General features: G+C 38.0%; 1 protein-coding gene and 1 long non-coding RNA gene across 5 annotated transcripts in view; one reads left to right on the top strand and one right to left on the bottom strand.

Moving 5' to 3' along the window:
* Positions 1–18,157, top strand: part of LOC147873957 (uncharacterized) — a 72,324-nt gene that overhangs the window by 53,027 nt on the left and 1,140 nt on the right. The gene's annotated exons all lie outside the window — the stretch shown is intronic.
* LOC110832256 (uncharacterized) overlaps positions 5,394–18,157 on the bottom strand; it is a 28,777-nt gene continuing 16,013 nt past the window's right edge. For 3 of the 4 annotated variants that reach the window (XM_087347830.1, XM_087347829.1, XM_087347827.1), the window contains exons 5-14: positions 17,933–18,001; positions 17,250–17,468; positions 14,112–14,227; positions 13,773–13,880; positions 12,941–13,018; positions 12,038–12,135; positions 11,215–11,365; positions 10,019–10,153; positions 8,895–8,972; positions 6,465–7,455 (exon numbers count right to left, since the gene is read on the bottom strand). In XM_087347830.1, the coding sequence (XP_087203956.1) occupies positions 8,934–8,972; positions 10,019–10,153; positions 11,215–11,365; positions 12,038–12,135; positions 12,941–13,018; positions 13,773–13,880; positions 14,112–14,227; positions 17,250–17,468; positions 17,933–18,001 (1,013 nt within the window). In that variant the 3' untranslated portion in view covers positions 6,465–7,455; positions 8,895–8,933. Of the gene's footprint in view, positions 5,790–6,464; positions 7,456–8,894; positions 8,973–10,018; positions 10,154–11,214; positions 11,366–12,037; positions 12,136–12,940; positions 13,019–13,772; positions 13,881–14,111; positions 14,228–17,249; positions 17,469–17,932; positions 18,002–18,157 lie in introns of those variants that run through there. The other variant, XM_087347828.1, reaches the window with a different exon arrangement.

Below are 18,157 nucleotides of genomic sequence, written 5' to 3'. Positions count from 1 at the left end.
ATCATTAAATAAGTACGTGCTTACTAGGTAAGATTTCAGTTTCTCAAGTAGGCGTGTGTGAATATTACTACTTTCTAGGATGTAGCACCGTGTAGTTTGGTCGAAATTAGCCGACGTTTCAGACGTACTGTCTCCACATTATCGCCCTGATAATGGAGGCGGTAAGTACCCCTGAAACTTCGGTCAGTTTCTACCAAATTACACGGTGTTACATCCCAGGAGACAATCATCTGAGTTATTACTCACCGACATACATAAAAGTTATCATGACATTTATTTATGAGACATTACATATGTTAAATCATTTACGTAATTTAAACAGGCTTACCAGAATATCATTCTTAATTATTTAACTTGTTCACAAACGCGTGAATTTATAAACAAAAATTGTTATGATCAACTTTATGAACATATTTTATAGTTTTATGAAATCACACAAATTCTATATTAATGCCGAAACAGGAAGGAATTTAATTCTTAAACTAACTTAATTACGATGTTTCTTGCATTGACATGTTAACATTATCCTTGAAAAATAACCTTTTAAATTAAAAATTGTTTTATGTGCCACAAGTAGGAAGGAAAATTTTGCCAGTATTATCAGTGATTTTACGAAATATGATCTCGGTTTGCTGGTTATGCCACTGGATGAGACTATAAAGCGTCCAATTATTTGATGAAAATCAATAATTGGATAGGATACAGAAGGGAAAGATTTTGGATTATCTTAAAGTAATATTCTAGCATTTTGCAGAATAAACTGAGGACAGCAATGTAAAATCTCAGGCTAGTCTTTATCCAGGTCAAAATTTTAAACAGAGACCTCTCGATTACGAGGTGGGAGTGGTAGCCACTCAGCCCCAACGTTCTGCATATACAGATGCCCCAAAAAGTTGTTTAAACACCAGCAACTTTGGTGGTCGAATATACTCAAAACCTACATGATAATTCATTTTATGACCTACTGTTACATCTGTTAAAATGTGCACTAACCTAAAATGTATATTTCCTTTATAGGAGAAGGGACCATGAAATTCCTTGTACAAAAACATCAGGACAAAGCGATAAAGGAAGTAGTTATGATTATACTAACATTTTTCAACATTGTCTGCTCAACCAGAGCCAATCATGTATTCACAAGTGCACAACGACACATTCTGAATTGTGTTAGTACCATCATACACCAACATTTTACCACTGATCATACGATCCTCTTATCAGTGCCAAGCGCTGAGGTAGTGGTCGCTCAGCCATCAATTGAAATTAGCTCGTTTGAAGCAGATAATGAAGATTTAGTGGAATTATCTTTAAGATCCATTAATGAGAAATGTCTTTGGAGTCTACAGATCTCTCGTCCAGGAGTCAAAATGTTTGAAAACGATCTTCAAGTTAGTGACGGACGTCACAACTACATAATTTACACGTGGACAGATGAAGAAATTGGAGATGTGTTAACAAATGTAATCAGTGAAGTTGAAGAAATGAAAACAAAGGCATTGTTAAATCCTCATGAACGATTCCTTGTGGTAATATTAGGCACTGGGAATCAGTCGCCATCTCAAGCAGCGCTGTCTGTATTAAAGGAGCTATGGAGTAATTACATGATCTTGGATGTTCTTATCTTGGTATGTGACATTACATGCCAGAAATTCGATTCGTATGAATTTCCAGTGACATCGACAGGAGGAAACAAACTTCTATTATACACTTGGTTTCCTTATCATCAGTCGGGAGAAGAAGTTATATTACTAAACACATGGGACATGAAAAAACATGGAAATTTATTTAGAGACTTAGATTTGTTTCCTAACAAAATTCCTAACAAAATCAACAGTCGTCCGCTTAGGGTAACTACATTAGATCTGGAACCATTTGTAGAACTAGAAGAAACATACACAAATGAGAATAACGAAAAAATGTACAAATTTAAGGGCCCTGAAATCGAACTGCTTTACGTAATAATGGAACATCTAAACATTTCACTTTATTACCTACCTCCGCCATCTAACGACATGAAATATACAGATCAGTTAATTGTCAGTATAGAAAGAGTTGCTTTAGGTGAAGCTGATATTGCAATTGGATCGTTACCTTTACTTTTAGAAGCAGTAAGCTACGTAGATTTTACCACGTCGTATTTCATTACAGGTGATAGATGGTATGTTCCATGCCCTAGGCCCTTGCCTAGATTGAAAAGGATAGCTGGTATATTTCATGAAACTACGTGGTCAATGATGGTAATTGTTTACTTATTAGTTGTTATTGTGACCTGGGGTTCTGCTAAACTAGTTTCACGAAAGGAGTCTTACAGGTACCGGTCAATAAGTAGATGTTTCTTAAATATCTGTTCCGTGTTTTTAGGAGTACCGGTACCAGTTTTACCACGCAGTTCACTGACAAGATCGTGTTTTTTTTCGTTTGTTTGTTATTCTCTTGCAATGAGTACAGTGTTTCAGACGTTCTTAACGAGTATACTTGTAGATCCTGGTCTAAGTGACCAGATCAGATCATTTGATGAAATTTTACATTCAGGAATAGAGTTTGGTTATGTGAAAGATTCGCATTTGTATTATTTTCCGAGTGGTTCTGAGTTGTACGGTGATGAAGAAGTTGAAAAACATGGCCAGAATTGTTCTGATTACAAAGAATGTCTCTCAAGAGTCATTATTAAAGGAGATTACGCGACTCTTCGATCAGAAATTTATGCAGATTATTTTGTTGCAAAAACAATGCCAAAGAGAGTAAAACCACTGTGTTCCTTAGATTCTAGATTCAAGAACTATCTGGTAAATATATACGTTCAAAAAGATAATCCACTATTGAATTCGTTTAACAAAATCATTAGTCAAGCCTTAGAATCTGGTTTTGCTGATAAAGCGATAAGTGACTTCAATGTTGTGTGGAGGTATGGTACACCAAATAATGCTACTGGATTTGACATTGAAGATACTGAAGATATGTACTTTGTATTTGCTATAGAACATTTAACACCAGCATTCTACATTCTTATTTTCGGATATGCCTCCAGCTTTGTGATATTCGTTGGTGAGCTGGTATATTGGTTGGGTGTTGGAAAGTTACAGAACATAATACTTTACCATCGTAAAGGATAATGAGAAATTACTTTGTTTATTAATTGTAAGGGTCATCGGAGGTCTCACATATATCTTATGTCCAAAGATTGTATTAGGAGATGTGGGAGATTATATAGATAATTTTCCAAAGTCAAATAAATTTGACGAAGTATTTCATATGACGTAAGAAGTTACTTACAGTAAAATCCTCTATGGAAAATCCAGTAAATATTACGTAGTTAATCAGGATATGGTTTATCATTCATGTAATTAAAGGTATCTACTATAAAAATTTGTGATTCCTCGTTGTCGTCAAAAAATGACGTCATTAACAATGTCAACTTATATTTGTTTATACTCGGCATTGATGTGTTCCAACAAGGTAAACTGATACTCATTCGATATATTACGATTAAGAAAACTATTATGAAAACTGACTTTATGATCGATTTTAAGACGAAGATTTGCAAGGGTGGGGCTGGACGTAGAAAGTTGACTGACCAAGAACAGTTGGCCTCTGAACAGCGACGTAAAGAACTACAACATCAGACATATTTAACAAATAAAGAAAAGCCAGTCGCATGATCACTGCCCCAGCAGAAGCACATCGCCTCCGAACAGCGACTTAAAACTATTTAAGAAATGTTTGGTTTCTTACTCAAGGGTTAAAACACTTGAATGAGACACTCAACTAACCCCCCTTCGGGGGGGGGGGTTGGTTGGTTGCGTTTTAAACACTTGACCAACCCACCAGAAGGGGAGTTGGTCAAGTCTTTTAACCCCCCGTTCGGGGGGTTAGTTTAGTTTCTTGCTCAAGGGTTAAAACACTTGAATGAGACACTAAACTAACCCCCGAAGGGTTGGTTGCTTTTTAAACACTTGACCAAACCCCCAAGGGGGGTTGGTCAAGTGTTTTAACCCTCCATTCAGGGGGTTTAGTTTAGTTACTTACACAAAATTATAAAACGCCGAAGGGGTTGGTTGCATTTTAAAAACTTGACCCCCCCCCGAAGAGGGGTTGGTCAAATGTTTCAACCCTCCATTCGGGGGGGGGTTAGTTTATTTTCTTACTCAAGATTTTAAAACGCAATCAAACCCCCGAAGGGGTTGGTTGCGTTTTACAAACCTGACCAACCCCCCCAAGGAGCTCCTAAAGGAGCGCTCTGCTCTAGTATCTATATAATAGGCAAGTGTTGATTCTTGATCATTCATAAATACTTCTATCGTGGTATGTATAAGTGCTTCTATCCAATGTAAAGCGGTTATTATAACCTCAATATAATATAATATTTGGCATTGCACTGCGTTAAATCGTATTATATTCTTTAATTAAGCAAAGGCAAATGATGATAATATAGTGTACTCTACAGAATTACTTAAATTTAATCTTTGTTTGCCGCGTTGTTAAAAAATGCAATAAAAAGAAATACTTTTTACTAAATAATTTCCTACTATACACATGTACCCCTACACAAAATGGATGTTTAAGTGTTAACGTTCTGTAGTTTTCATAATAAGGTTTATTTTTATTTTTATATGCTGCTTTGCTAATTTAAAAAATGCATGGAGAATTTGAGGTTTTCACTGCGGTGTGCTTGAAGATGGCTGTCTTCTGGATTGTTGCGCCGTGTAGTCTGGTAGATCGCCCTGATGATGGAGACAGCAAGGACCTCTGAAACGTCGGTAAACTTCAACCAGACTACACGGTGCAACAACCCAGAAGACAGCTATGTTATTTTAAAAAAGCATGTTTCAAGTATTGCTTTGGATTTATCAGTTGTTCTTGACGGGCAATTTTCTAGAATATAATTTTCTTACGAAATTAATCTTGGAAATCCCTTACCGATATCTTGCACAAAAATTAAATTGGCCTATCTTTGCAAGAGAAAGACTTTTTTATACTTATATGTTTAACATTAAAAGATAAATGTCGTCTGGGATGCTGAATCGTGTATTCTCGTAGAATTTAACCGGCGTTTAAGAGATTCATGATGAGGACATTTGTCCTAAAACATTGGTCAGTTTTTACGAGACTACACACGACACAATACCTCAGCAGACAATAATCTTTATACTAGCCGTGAGAACCTGAAATCTCAGTGGGTAATATTCCATCTACTTTGTTATGTCGTATAGACGGAAAAGTGGGAAGATATGTAATGCTAGATATACAACAATCGCTATGAAAATAATAAAAATAATATCTTAATTAAAATTGTATTTTGTTGTTCGAAATGATCATGTATGCTTAAGAAACTTTCAATTGTATATTAATTAATATGTTTGCATACGTCTGTAATAAGAAGTCTTAAGTCAATTGTAGCTGTCCTTCGATGGATGTCTGTGCAGATAAGAAAACAAGCAGAACGATTATGTGCGTGATGTTTTTTCGTGCATAGTAACAGTATAACGAGATGATTAAATATTCATGACTTTGTGGAAGGTAATATTGCTTTCTGTCACACAGAGATACAAGATAAGTTATATCAATAACCCCAGCAGACAATTTGATTTGTGTTAATCTGTTAGCTGTGCAGATCATAGATATAGATTTTCTTATTAATTATAGGAAATTCGTAAATATAATCTGAGGTACTTTACAGTGGTAGGCAGGAAGATGGCTGTTTTCTGTGTCGACGTACTGTGTAGTCTGGTCAGAGTTTATCGCCCTGATAATGGAGGCAACAAGAACCACTGAAACGTTGGTACACGGCACTACAACGTAGAAATGTTTTATGTTAGTCTGGAAATTGTAATAGAATCCACAAACCAAACTTTCTATTTAAACTCCTTCAGTCTTCTCAGGTATATGTAACAAGAAATGAACGTATTATATTTATCATATGTTGTCTTATTGGTTAATCAATGCTGCGTCTTTACTTGTGGATATAAACGGTCTTCCTGACTTGTCTCACCACACGTAGAAATATCTTAAACGATGTTACAAAATATCTCTGATGTGCTTGTCTGTACTCTTAACCTATTAATGTAACATTTATAAAGTCACACAACTTTTGATAAATAAATGTAGCCATAATATTATTACTTATTCTCAGGGTGATTAAGTCGAGAAGAAAGAGATGGGCGGGGCATGTAGCGCGCATGGATGGGACAAGAGGTGTGCACCGGGTATTGGTTGGGAAGCCTGAGGGGAAGAGACCTCTGGGGAGACCTAGACGTAGATGGGAGGATAATATCAAGCAGGATCTAAGGGGGATAGGAGTTGAAGGAGACTGGATTTTGTTGGCCCAGGACAGGGACGCAATCTAGTTATAGAAGCCACAACTGACTTGACCACTGTTTTAAAACGTTTCTTATTTATGCGTATATTTTCCAACTTAAATTAGCACTGGCAGTGTTTTTCTTATAAATGTATATATAATATATGTATGCATTTATAAATGTTTTTATTTGTTATATTAGATGGAAGAAGAGGAATATAAGAGGGTGTATACAAACTTTTCTTTCTGTTCATTTACCTTTTCAACATTAAATATTTCCACATAAAATCTTTGCCTCCATTAAGCAGTACGTTTATGTAGACGCAAGTACCTATGTTAAATAGAAATAATTTTCATGTTTCTTGAAATTCTATTATGGCGCAGGTTTTGTTTTTCTCCAAACCTTTGTTACTTTCAGCTTGCTTCACTTTGGGGCTCTGCCCTCAGAGATTGCTTCTCAAAGCTTATCCTTGTCATAATCTTTTCCTCACAGTCTTGGGAATCCCTGGCTTTCTACAATCTGAGGTTAGATGACCCAGGCCAGGGTAACAGTGGGACTTCCCCCCTGGGAACACACTCAATGTACCCTTCCAAGCATGATCGAATTTGGGTTTTAACACCCCAAGGGTTAAAATTCCAACACACTCCCAGGGGTTTGCAAACCCGAGGAGAAAATATTGTGGGGGAGGGGATAGGTTGGCAAAGCTGCATGAAACAAGCCTTGTGGGCAAAGCCCCAAACTGGGCTAAGCTGAATGGGATTAAGTCTTAGAGAGAAACGCCCCTGCTGGGGGGGGGGACATAGGTTAGGTTTTTTTTGTATAAATGGTGGCTGAGAGGGGCTAACAGACAGACATTGGGGAGATCCATACAGTGTTCAAGATTGGGGCAGTATATTTCTGAGAAACTATGAGTCCATATACTGTCACAACTTATGGATACTTAAATTCTTCACTGCAGCTCACGCTGAATGGCGGGTGTAATCCTGACAAGTTCTCAGCTGACACGTATGTGTCTGTGTAGGGGCCCTGCTCCTGTGTGTCATGGCATGCTTTATTCTTCAGTTTCCTTGTGGACTTCTGGTTTGCCATGAGCGGTCTCGTTACCAAGGGGTTCACTGCCAGCACACGTCGGTCCTGTGATGATCCCCTGTTGCTCTTTCTGAGATGCATTTTTAAAATAACGTAATTTATTAGCTGCTGAGCATAGAAATTTTAGAATATGCCACATATCTTGCAGGATGTTTGTAACAGCTGGCGACCATGCCGTAGCTCAGGCAGTTGGACACCCACTTCCTAACATGAAACCCCGGGTTTCTGCTTTGGTTAGTCCATGCGAAATGTGTAGTGGACAAAGTTGCACTGGGACAGGTTCCTGTCAGAGTCCTTCCATTTATACTGTCAATATCATTCAATTGCTGCTGCATAATTACTCGTGTATTATCTGGGGAATGGAAAATAGCCCTGCTAGTGGCTACAATTCCACAAAGGCATAGTCTTAACCTGCCGCAAGAATAACTACAGCTTGCCCCTGATAATAAGGAATTCACACTGTTGAATGTGGACAAACATAAAATATGTCCTGCATTTCTGTCATTTAGCCTCTTCAATAACAACAGCTTAAAATATATTGAATGTGTTTGAATATTAAATGTACAAATTTTAGTTGTGAGTTATGGTGACCAGACAAATGCGCACACGACAGAACCGCACACGAAAATTGCGCACAGAAGGAAGCTCACTGACATAAATGCTCACACGAAAATTACTCACACGGAAAAATACTCACAAGGACAAATGCTCACACTGACAAATGCTCACAAGGACAAATGCTCACACGTACGAATGCTCACATGGACGAATGGCCATATTCACAATACTATAAGTAATCAGAAGCGTTAACTGGTTAACGTAGCAAACAGACGTTTCGGGATCAAATTCAATAAAATCTTCTCGGGCAAACAGCCGCGTTGATTTTTTACCGTAGTACACATTCCGTAGTAAACCGATTGTGAATATGGCCATTCGTCCATGTGAGCATTCGTACGTGTGAGTAATTTTCGTGTTCGGTTTTGTCGTGTGCGGTTTTGTCATGGAACCGTGAGTTATGTACCCTTGGTATGTCTCATCCTCCTGTGACAATTCATAAAATGTACACAACCTCTTTATGACATAATAATGCCTTTCGAAATAAGTTGAAGGTGGTAAAATATCTCTGATGTGCTTGTATGTACCTATTAATGTAACATTTATAAAGTCACACAACTTTTGATAAATAAATGTAGCCATAATATTATTACTTATTGTCAGGGTGATTAAGTCGAGAAGAATGAGATGGGCGGGGCATGTAGCGCGCATGGATGGGACAAGAGGTGTGCACCGGGTACTGGTTGAGAAGCCTGAGGGGAAGAGACCGCTGGGGAGACCTAGACCTAGATGGAAGGATAATCTCAGGCGGGATCTATGGGAGATAGGAGTTGAAGGAGACTGGATTTTGTTGGCCCAGGACAGGGTCCGGTGGATGGCTTTGGTTAATTCGGTGATGAACCTTCGGGTTCGGGAAGCCATCTAGTTAGTTCGTTAGATAATATTATTACTTACCATGTTTTGGAACTCCTGAGAATTTTTCTTCTAGATGTTTCATTTAGTCTTGTGGGCAGGGGCTACGTATGTGCATACCTGCAATACCAGTTAACAAAAGCCACAATTAAGTAAATAAATTCAAATGTACTGGAACTTATAAGTGGCATGTCACTGATCACTCATCGCTCAGTGCAGAGGTATAATTGTCTTGAGTTTGGTTTATAAGAGCTTTGCTAAGTTTATGAATGTTAAGTCTTGCATTTAGCACATAATATGATATATTAATTATGTCTTCTTTTAAATAAATTAGAATTTCCAACATCTTTGGGTGCGTTGTACAATACACAGAAATGTGGGAAGTCACAGAGGACATTTGAGTTTTTGAGGAAATTCTGGGAATTAAGAGAATGTTGTAGCTCAGAAAGATTTCTCCAGACCCATTTTGTACAAAATGTTGTAATTCACTTGATGCTCAGAACGTATTGTACTTATGCCAGACTTTAAAGTTTGAGTCTGTTTTTATAACACTGGCACAGTAAATTTTCAGTGGATACAGGTTATGGACTTTTTAATTTTGTTTTTGTCAGTGAAAGAAATTCTTAAAAAAATAATTGACCCCATCATTTCAGTTCAGGTTAGTTTAAGCAAATCACAGGCAGAATTTGAGACTTTCGCGGCGAGTACAATCAATAAAATCTTCCGAGTTATCTAGTCACATCAAAATCCTGTAATGGGGACAGAGTTGGTTTCCGAAACGTCGGTTTACTACGGTAACCAGTTAACGCGGCTGATTGCCCGAGAAGATTTAATTAATTGTAGGCTTGTTTCCTTAGTCGTAAGATATATTTCCAGGGGTTGATAACCCTCATGTTATTGCTATATAGATTGAAGTTCACCATAACCATAATTATTTTGGCAGTAACTGCTGATTATGTCCAAAGCTTTCTTATGGATATGGTAGTATTAATATTTAGTCTCATTGTATGCACATTGCTCAAATCTAAGGACTAAGGAAAATCACAACATTTTTAATTACTGTAATGCATTCAAGGCTATGGAGCCCTCAACTTCTAACACCTGTTCTAATATTAGTAGAAGCACTATGCAAAGTATAATAAAATGTCAAGAGTATTTTCTCTCACCTCATTGTAGCTGTTCTCAAACAAACCCACCAAGCTGCTATCCTGTTCAACTAAATCATTGTTGTTGTCAGAATTAACTTGTGGCAGAGGAGGCATCTTGATTTCTTTTCTTGCCACGCGTTCCCAATCGATTTTCTGTAGGATAAAACACAGTTGCTGATTGCAGAGTTAAGTATGACAAGGTACAAGTAAGAACTTACCAGTTTAAAGACTGCTCAATTGTGGAAAAATTACAAGGATTCTGAAATGTAGTTTTCTGCTTGGCTGTAAATTTTGATTTGTGCTTTGTTATTTAACAATATTGCATTTGCTGGGAGGGACATTTGATGGTATCTAATAAAGCCTTCAAGTTTTGAATTAATTTATTAGCAGTTTTAAAGTATGTACTAAGAGGTCCCACTGAAATAATAATTCTCCTCCTCCTCCTCCTCCTTATTCTCCTCCTCCTCCCCCATTTTTCTTCTTCTTCTTCTCCTTCTTCTCCTCCTCCTCCTCCTCCTCCTCCTCCTCCTCCTTATTCTTCTTCTTCTCCTCTTCCCCATTCTTCTTCTTCTTCTTCTACTCCTTCTTCTCCTTCCTCTTCTTCTTCTTCTTCTTCTCCTCCTCCTCCTCCTCCTCCTTATTCTCCTCCTCCTCCTCCTCCTTATTCTCCTCCTCCTCCTCCTTATTCTCCTCCCCCTCCTCCCCATTCTTCTTCTTCTTCTCCTCCTCCTCCTCCTTCTCCTCCTCCTCCTTGTTCTCCTCCTCCTCCTCCTTATTCTTCTTCTTCTCCTCCTCCCCCTACCCCTTCTTCTTTTTCTTCTTCTTCTTCCTCCCCCTCCTCTTCTCCTTCTTCTTCTTCTGCTCTCCGGTCCGTATTCGGTCGAAACATCTTCCTTTTTACGGACCTTGCACCGTAAAAAGGAGGATGTTTCGAAACCTCGATGTGACATTATATTTATGTAATTTTTTACCTGGATGTTACTATATGTGTACTGATGGTGTTACGCCTATGACATTGGTTTACACACAAATTGTTCCGCAGGGCACGTAAGTTACATTTTCCACTTAATGACATTTTGAAACAGAGTCAGAAATCTGAGCCTGTTCGCACTCTGTTTAATTTTCTTAGTACATTACATGGACAAAGCACAGCTTGGAAATGAAGCACATTTATACGTTATTGTATGATAATATATAATTTGAATATAACTCACTTTGAAGAAGGGATCCTTCTTGATATCCAGCGGAGAGCCTGTCAGTCCCCCTAATCGTTTTGATGGATTTTTCTTCAATAGACTTTCGATAAAATTCTTTGCTTTGGAAGTCACGTGCATTGGGAACCTTGGCTCTTTCTCCAAAATTTGTCTGTAAGAGAAAGAGCCATTTTTGTATTTGTTATTCAAAACATACTTCTTAAACTTGCTTTGAGATTTTGTGTTTATAACGCCTCTCACATTTTTTATAATTGGTCTGGTCACAGTTTAATTTGTATGGTGATGTCCGAGGCAGGTCATACAGGAGACAAGGAAGGTGGTCCAAATTAAACATGTCAAAATATGAAGATTTTTGTCTTCTGGGTTGTTATGCCATGTAGTATGATAGATATTTACCAACGTTTCAGAGGCCATACTGCCTCCATCATCAGGACGATGGCCGAGACAGTATGACCTCTGAAACGTCGGTAAACATCGACCAGACTACACAGCGAAACAACCCAGAATACAGAAATCTTCATACTCACCGCTGTGAAAACCTCAAATCATATATATGTCAAAATATGTTACTTTTCAGCTTTTGGAACCTTTTCCTTCCCTGATCCTCCACACACTTGCTTTCTTAATGCTTGTGATTCCATTTTGTTTATTTGCCTAAGGTTAATTCTCGACATATCTTAAATGATTGCACCTATTTTACTATTATTAAAATGGACAGTCACATGTTAGTTTTAAACAAAGTTGGAAATTTGTTTTTTCAAAGGAAAATAATGTTCACAGTGAACACATATATCTGATCTCTTTGTGAACACGAAGAACTTACCGATGGAGTGACGGCACATCGTTGTTCTCAAATACAAAAGGCTTGTGCCCAGTCATCATTACATATGCGATTATGCCTAAGCTCCACCAGTCCACTTCCTGCAACAGTTCAAATTAGGGTCAACAGTCATAGTCATTTTAATTTCTTCACACTCTTACATTTTTTCATAAGGGGCTTCCGAAACAGAAAGACTGTGCTAGAAACTGCGTTGTTAATTTCTTGCCTCAAGGTTTATGTTGGATATTCCTGTGTATGATAAATACTCTTTCTTCATTTTATCTGTTTTATGTATCATTTTGATTTCTAGACAGAGACTGTTAGCTCTTTTATGGTTTTACTCTGAATACTTAGTCAGAATATTAAAAATAACTTATTAGTCATTGATACTGTCATTTTATTTAACATTCAATGACATCAGCCATGTGTCAGGATTATTAACTAATGTTATTACGATAGAAATAGGATTGGTGGCACGTATCAAGATGGCGGTCTTCTGGGTTGTTGCGCCGTGTAGTCTGGTACAAGTTTACCGACGTTTCAGAGGTCCTTGATGCTTACATCATCAGAGAGATGAGCGAGGCAGGAAGTGCCTCTGAAACGACGGTGAATTCCTAGCAGATTACATGGCGTTGCAATGTGATTCTCAAAATTTTACATGTGGACAAACAGGCATAGACTAGCTAAAATCATTTTTGCAGGGTTCTGAGAACTCATAGAATTGCTCTGCATTTGGTTCATTCATTTTGAACTGTTATGAGTTAATTAGTGCTATTTATTGCAATGAGTTATTAGAAATGTTCCTCTTTATTCATTTATTTGGTGTTTTTATTTTCTATGGGATGTATACATTTTAATAATGCTCATGTACCATTTTTTTCTACTGTCATGGTATGAGATACTTACAAAGCTGTATCCACTGCGTTTGATCATCTCGGGTGCCATGTACTGCTTTGTGCCGGCCTTATCAAAAGCAATTTTTACCTGTTGATGAAAACATGTTAAATAACTGTGACAGGGATCTGAAACATAAATCAACTATAAAATAACTGTCTGGTAACATAAACAAAACTTTGAGCGTGGCTAAAAGCGGAGACTCCCTCAAACCCTATTTCTGTAACATCCATTTTATGATTTTACACATTGGCACTTTCCATGAATGTCTCCCTCAAATATTCTGTAGCATTTCTTCCACACTCATATGTCTGGCCCATTGTAATTCCCTTAAGTTCATAAAGCTGCCCCACTACACGCCATACAGGCGTTTGGGGTGAGAGGAGGTATAGCTCCTCTCTTCCTTGACCTCGGCACTAGATGGGGTGAGTGGTCAGCCGTGCTTTACCCCCGAGAAAAGAACCCCGGTACCCATTGTAGAGGAGGCTGGGTGGGCCCCAGAGCCGGTCTGGACCCAGAGGCTAGAGGAAAAATCCTCTGCCCCCGTCGGGGATCGAACCCTGGTCGCACAGTCTGTAGCCAGTCACTATACCGAATGAGCTAGGCCGGCTCCCCATAATTTCATACCCTAAAATAATACAGGACGAGGTGTATGGACCACAGATATTCTTATCTGAACTAGCCCCTGTCTAAACCAGAAGTTTTATTGTTAGGCCTACATAGTAACTAAACTCGCTCGTAGTTTCCAGTATTGCCTTTTTTCAAAACACTTGTAATTAACACTCTTTATTCAAATTAAGGCACAGGCAAACACAACAAACTATAATGCGGATATTAAACTTACCGTATTACTGGTGAAATATGCGCTAACTCCGAAATCTGCAATAGCGACATGACCGCAAGCATCAAACAGTATATTTCCTGGCTTTATGTCGCGGTGGATTATACCATTCTGTAAGAAATTATCAAATTCCTTGCTCAGTGGAATAAAATATGGAACATGTTGCTTTCTTAATGTGGTAGTGAGATATAGTTCATTATTTTGCTTTCTTGGTATGTCATATTATCTAAATTGTCATACAGATTGTTAATGATTACACACAAACCCACCAGGCTTAATTAATTAAGTACTTTAAGGATTTAATCTGCATTATTATATATTTTATTGCAACAGTGTGCTTACCTCGTGAAGATGCTGTATGCCCAGGGCTATCTCGGCTAGGTACAGCTGTGCATCACTCTCTGTAAGGTGGCCCATCTTATATATCAAGCCAGCAAGGTCACCAGCTGGGTAATAGTCTGGAAAAATAATAACACAATATTGTTATTGTAAGGACTTTAGTAATATTAGAGGTCAGTGAATATTACTGCGTCTTGTATATTCACTTTGTTACTGCTAAGTGACACGTTGCAGAAGACTCAAAACTGAAAGTTACTGTACACACAGGCAGTGGATTTCTCCCTCATTTGGGGATGAACCAGAATCTTTACACACAGTTGTGTTGTACATCTCTGCGAGACAATACCTGCAGCCCTAGCAAGACCCAGCACACGATCTTTGAGAGGTGATGTAAACAATACCACCACCCTTCTTCCCGTGGTTTGCATGTCCTAAAAACATTTAACTGGCAGTGGAACGTATTTTACTGTTATATACATTTATGCTGATCTTCTACTCGCATAACCAATTTCATAAAGATGGTCTTATGTGACGAGTTTTTTTTGTAACTGTCCCATAACCTTGTTATAAGACCTCTCTGACCAAAAACATTGATGAAACTGCATAACATGCCCCACTTCGCTTTGGAAACATTTGATCAGTTTGATCAAAATGATTCTTCCAATTCAAATGGTTATCAGTTTATAGACCAAAGGAATGTTTGATCGCTTACTCTTCTATATATTTTACATTATTTTTAATACTTAATATGTAATATGGTGAATTATTTGTTAAAAAGTCTTATTAATTTTGTCATTTGATATTAGGGCTTAGTTCTTCTCAGCGAATCAATTACTCATGTGAGAGAGAACTGAATTTGCCAATGTACAGAAATCATTAACATTTGTATTACAATTATGACACAGTGAATATTATGGATTCTGACAAGTTCTTTTTATTATTGAAGGAAGGTAATTTGTCTGAATTACGGAAACTTAACCCCCTAAATTTGACCCTAGGAGAACTCTGTGTCACTGTTGCACACTTGGAGAATAAATTTGGAGCTGCACTAGTTAATTTCATTTCCACTTTTGTTTTCTTTTTGTAAGGTATGATCCAAACAAGTGCACAGCAGTTTCCTGAATGCCAACAAAATGTAATGTACCCAACAAGATGTCATGATTTACGCAGTCAGAAGCTTCTTTTACATCACAAAATATTCCTTCAACATGCATTTTTTGGTTTGTAACTTTTAATACATATTCTGTTTGCTTGAATCCTGCATTTTGAGTGCATAAACATTTTATTCTACTATAAAAAATTGTGATTTGTCGTCGTTTCGTCAAAAAATGACAATGACAACACAACAAAGAGATCAAAAACTATCAAGCCAGTCGCATGTCACTGCTCCAGGAGCAGCACATCTCATTCTTGAGAATTGACTAACATTTGGCCTAAAACATCAGAAAAGTAAAAGAAGACGTTATCAACTATTTGAAGTACCAACTCCAACAAGGTAAACTGTTACTCATTCGATATATTACGATTAAGAAAACTGTTATGAAAACTGACTTTATGATCGATTTTAAGACGAAGATTTGCAAAGGTGAAGCTGGACGTAGAAAGTTGACTGACCAAGAACAGTTGGCCTCTGAACAGCGACGTAAAGAAGTAAAATATCAGATTAGAGAAAGCGCTCCGAAAGGAGCGCGTTGCTCTAGTAAAGCGAAAATGTCGACTAATCTGTTATGAATTTTATTGCTTAAGTTATTGTGCCTAACCTTTAATACTTTCTTGGCGGTAGTTAACAGTTAAAATAAGTTTTTAATTAGTCACAAATGATTTTATCTCCATATTTGTCAGAATAAATTTCTGTGTGTGTGTGTGTTTTATAGGTGCTGTGCCCCTTATATTTCAAAAGGAATATTTTTGCTAAGGTTAGGCCGGGCGCAAACGGAGCCACTAGTGGTCGCCACAAGCTGCGGACTATATTTTGTATGGAGTTTTAATAGACAGCGCAGACACGGCGTTCGTAGTGGCCCGACCGGGCCACTCGCTGCGGTAGTGGCCGTGTCTCGCTACTTGTGGCTGCCTCCGACCACTGTTTATCCCGCGCAAACGTAGCCACTAGCGTCCGTCATAAAAAAACCCTAGCTCCCCACCCACTACCCTCAACACAGCTGGCAGGGCAGCCAGGTCAGTTGCTGTTCTGTGCGTTACCAGAGTGTATGTACGCCATGGAGACATTCGACACTGAATTATTCATCCATGAAATTGAGGCCCGCCCAGCTATCTGGGATTTGCGGTCTGAATTATACAGCAACAGGACAGAGAAAACAAAATCCTGGGAAGAAGTCTGCCAACTGTTTGTTGCCAACTTCAAGGAGAAGAGTATAAAAGAAAAAAATATTGCGGGTGAGTTAATATTTGTTGATTTTTGTATATTGATACACATATTTATTATAAATACATTGTATGCGTACATATATACAGGTGACAGGAATGTACTAATGGTGGATAGCTGGTCATCGATGTCCAAACTGCACATTTCATATTTATTTCCTGCATTGCCAGTGATCATTAGCACCCCAAACATACGCCATCGTCGTCTCGTGTTGCATACTATAGGTTATATTTGTTCATTTTGCAAATCCACCGGCGAAGTGGCGAGGTCAACGCGTAAGTATTTATTTTCAATATTGCATTCTGTTTTATCTTCGTGCCTCGTTAGCTCCTCAAAAAGCGTAGCAAAATGGCCGTATTCGCTGCGAGTTCGCAATATTGGATGTCTTTGTCGTCGTTTACGTCGGCGTTGTCGTATTATTAGTATTGCGACCAATGCTTCCATATCGGAGTCCATTGTGCTACTGACGCGCGGTTGGGGAAAATGTCTGCATAAAGTGGCGACCACTAGTGGTCGTGTTTAGCCACTAGTGGCTCCGTTTGCGCCCGGCCTTATAGTTAACTGAAATGTTTAATTGCTGTATTTATACTTGCACCTTAATTAAAGGACCTGTATAAATATATTCCTTACTGTAATGTAGTCTATTTAAAATAATGAAAATATTTTGTATGTATCCTGTTTCATTAACAGCCTTCTGCCAACCCTCGCTTCGCTTCTCAAATGTTATGCAGTCAGGAATAGGTTTTTGATGAACTTACCCAGTGTGAGGTACAGGCTTGATTGTGTCTGGAAAACGTAGTGTAGTCTCACCACGAACGGACTTTCGGTAAGCCTTTCGAGTACATTCTGTTCCGCAAAGTACCTTTTAGGTTTACTATTTTCATACTCATCCCTGGAGACAGGCAGGGTCTTCATGGCATATAATGTACCATCATCCATACCACCATTTTTTCGAACTAGGTAAACCGTTGAATATGCTGTAACAGTACACAATTATGTTTAATGTTGTTATCTATTCAACAAATACCTCTGATATTTGTGGATTCCCCTATCATAAGGATCAGAATTCTATATTAAACTTCTATGTAATATCAAACGTTCTTTTGTCGATACGCATTCCTTAGTAGCCTGCTATTCAAAACGTACCAAGAGCACTTCTCGTCATCTGATAGTGATGGTTTTGAATGACTAGGACATATAATTTCAAGTAACTCCTATGAACGCCCTTACAGGGTAACACAAGATAAAATCCAACTTAACTCTGTGATCTTTTCATAATTGTACTTCTTATAGTACGTAATGCATTTAAACTTCTGTAGAGGGTGCCTGACCTAGTCAAACAAAGTGCACAATTTGTTTACTTTGGAGAATCAGGCCCATATTTTATCAGCAAAGATATTCACATCTAATTTGGCAAGTATTAATGGAAAATTATACCTACCTCCTTTTCCTAAAAACTTCAGTGGTTTGAAGTCTTTCAATTTCGGAAGGTCAGACCCTGAAGTATCAGCTGTAACAAAGTATAATGATTACAGGCATGTTCTAGGGTAACCTACCCTTATTTCGCATGCATTATTAAAGTAATTAACACAGTAAACCATGTAATTCACCCATTGAATGGAGTGTCCATTATAATTAGGGAGGAAAATCACTACAAATGATGGTC

This window comes from Zootermopsis nevadensis, unplaced genomic scaffold (assembly GCF_977971745.1).
Source record: "Zootermopsis nevadensis isolate Lab colony 2312 unplaced genomic scaffold, Znev_1.0 Znev_ptg000012l, whole genome shotgun sequence".
In the NCBI taxonomy this organism is placed as follows: domain Eukaryota; kingdom Metazoa; phylum Arthropoda; class Insecta; order Blattodea; family Termopsidae; genus Zootermopsis; species Zootermopsis nevadensis.
Note: the sequence above shows the minus strand (reverse complement) of the source record. Positions and strands in the feature narration are given on the sequence as shown.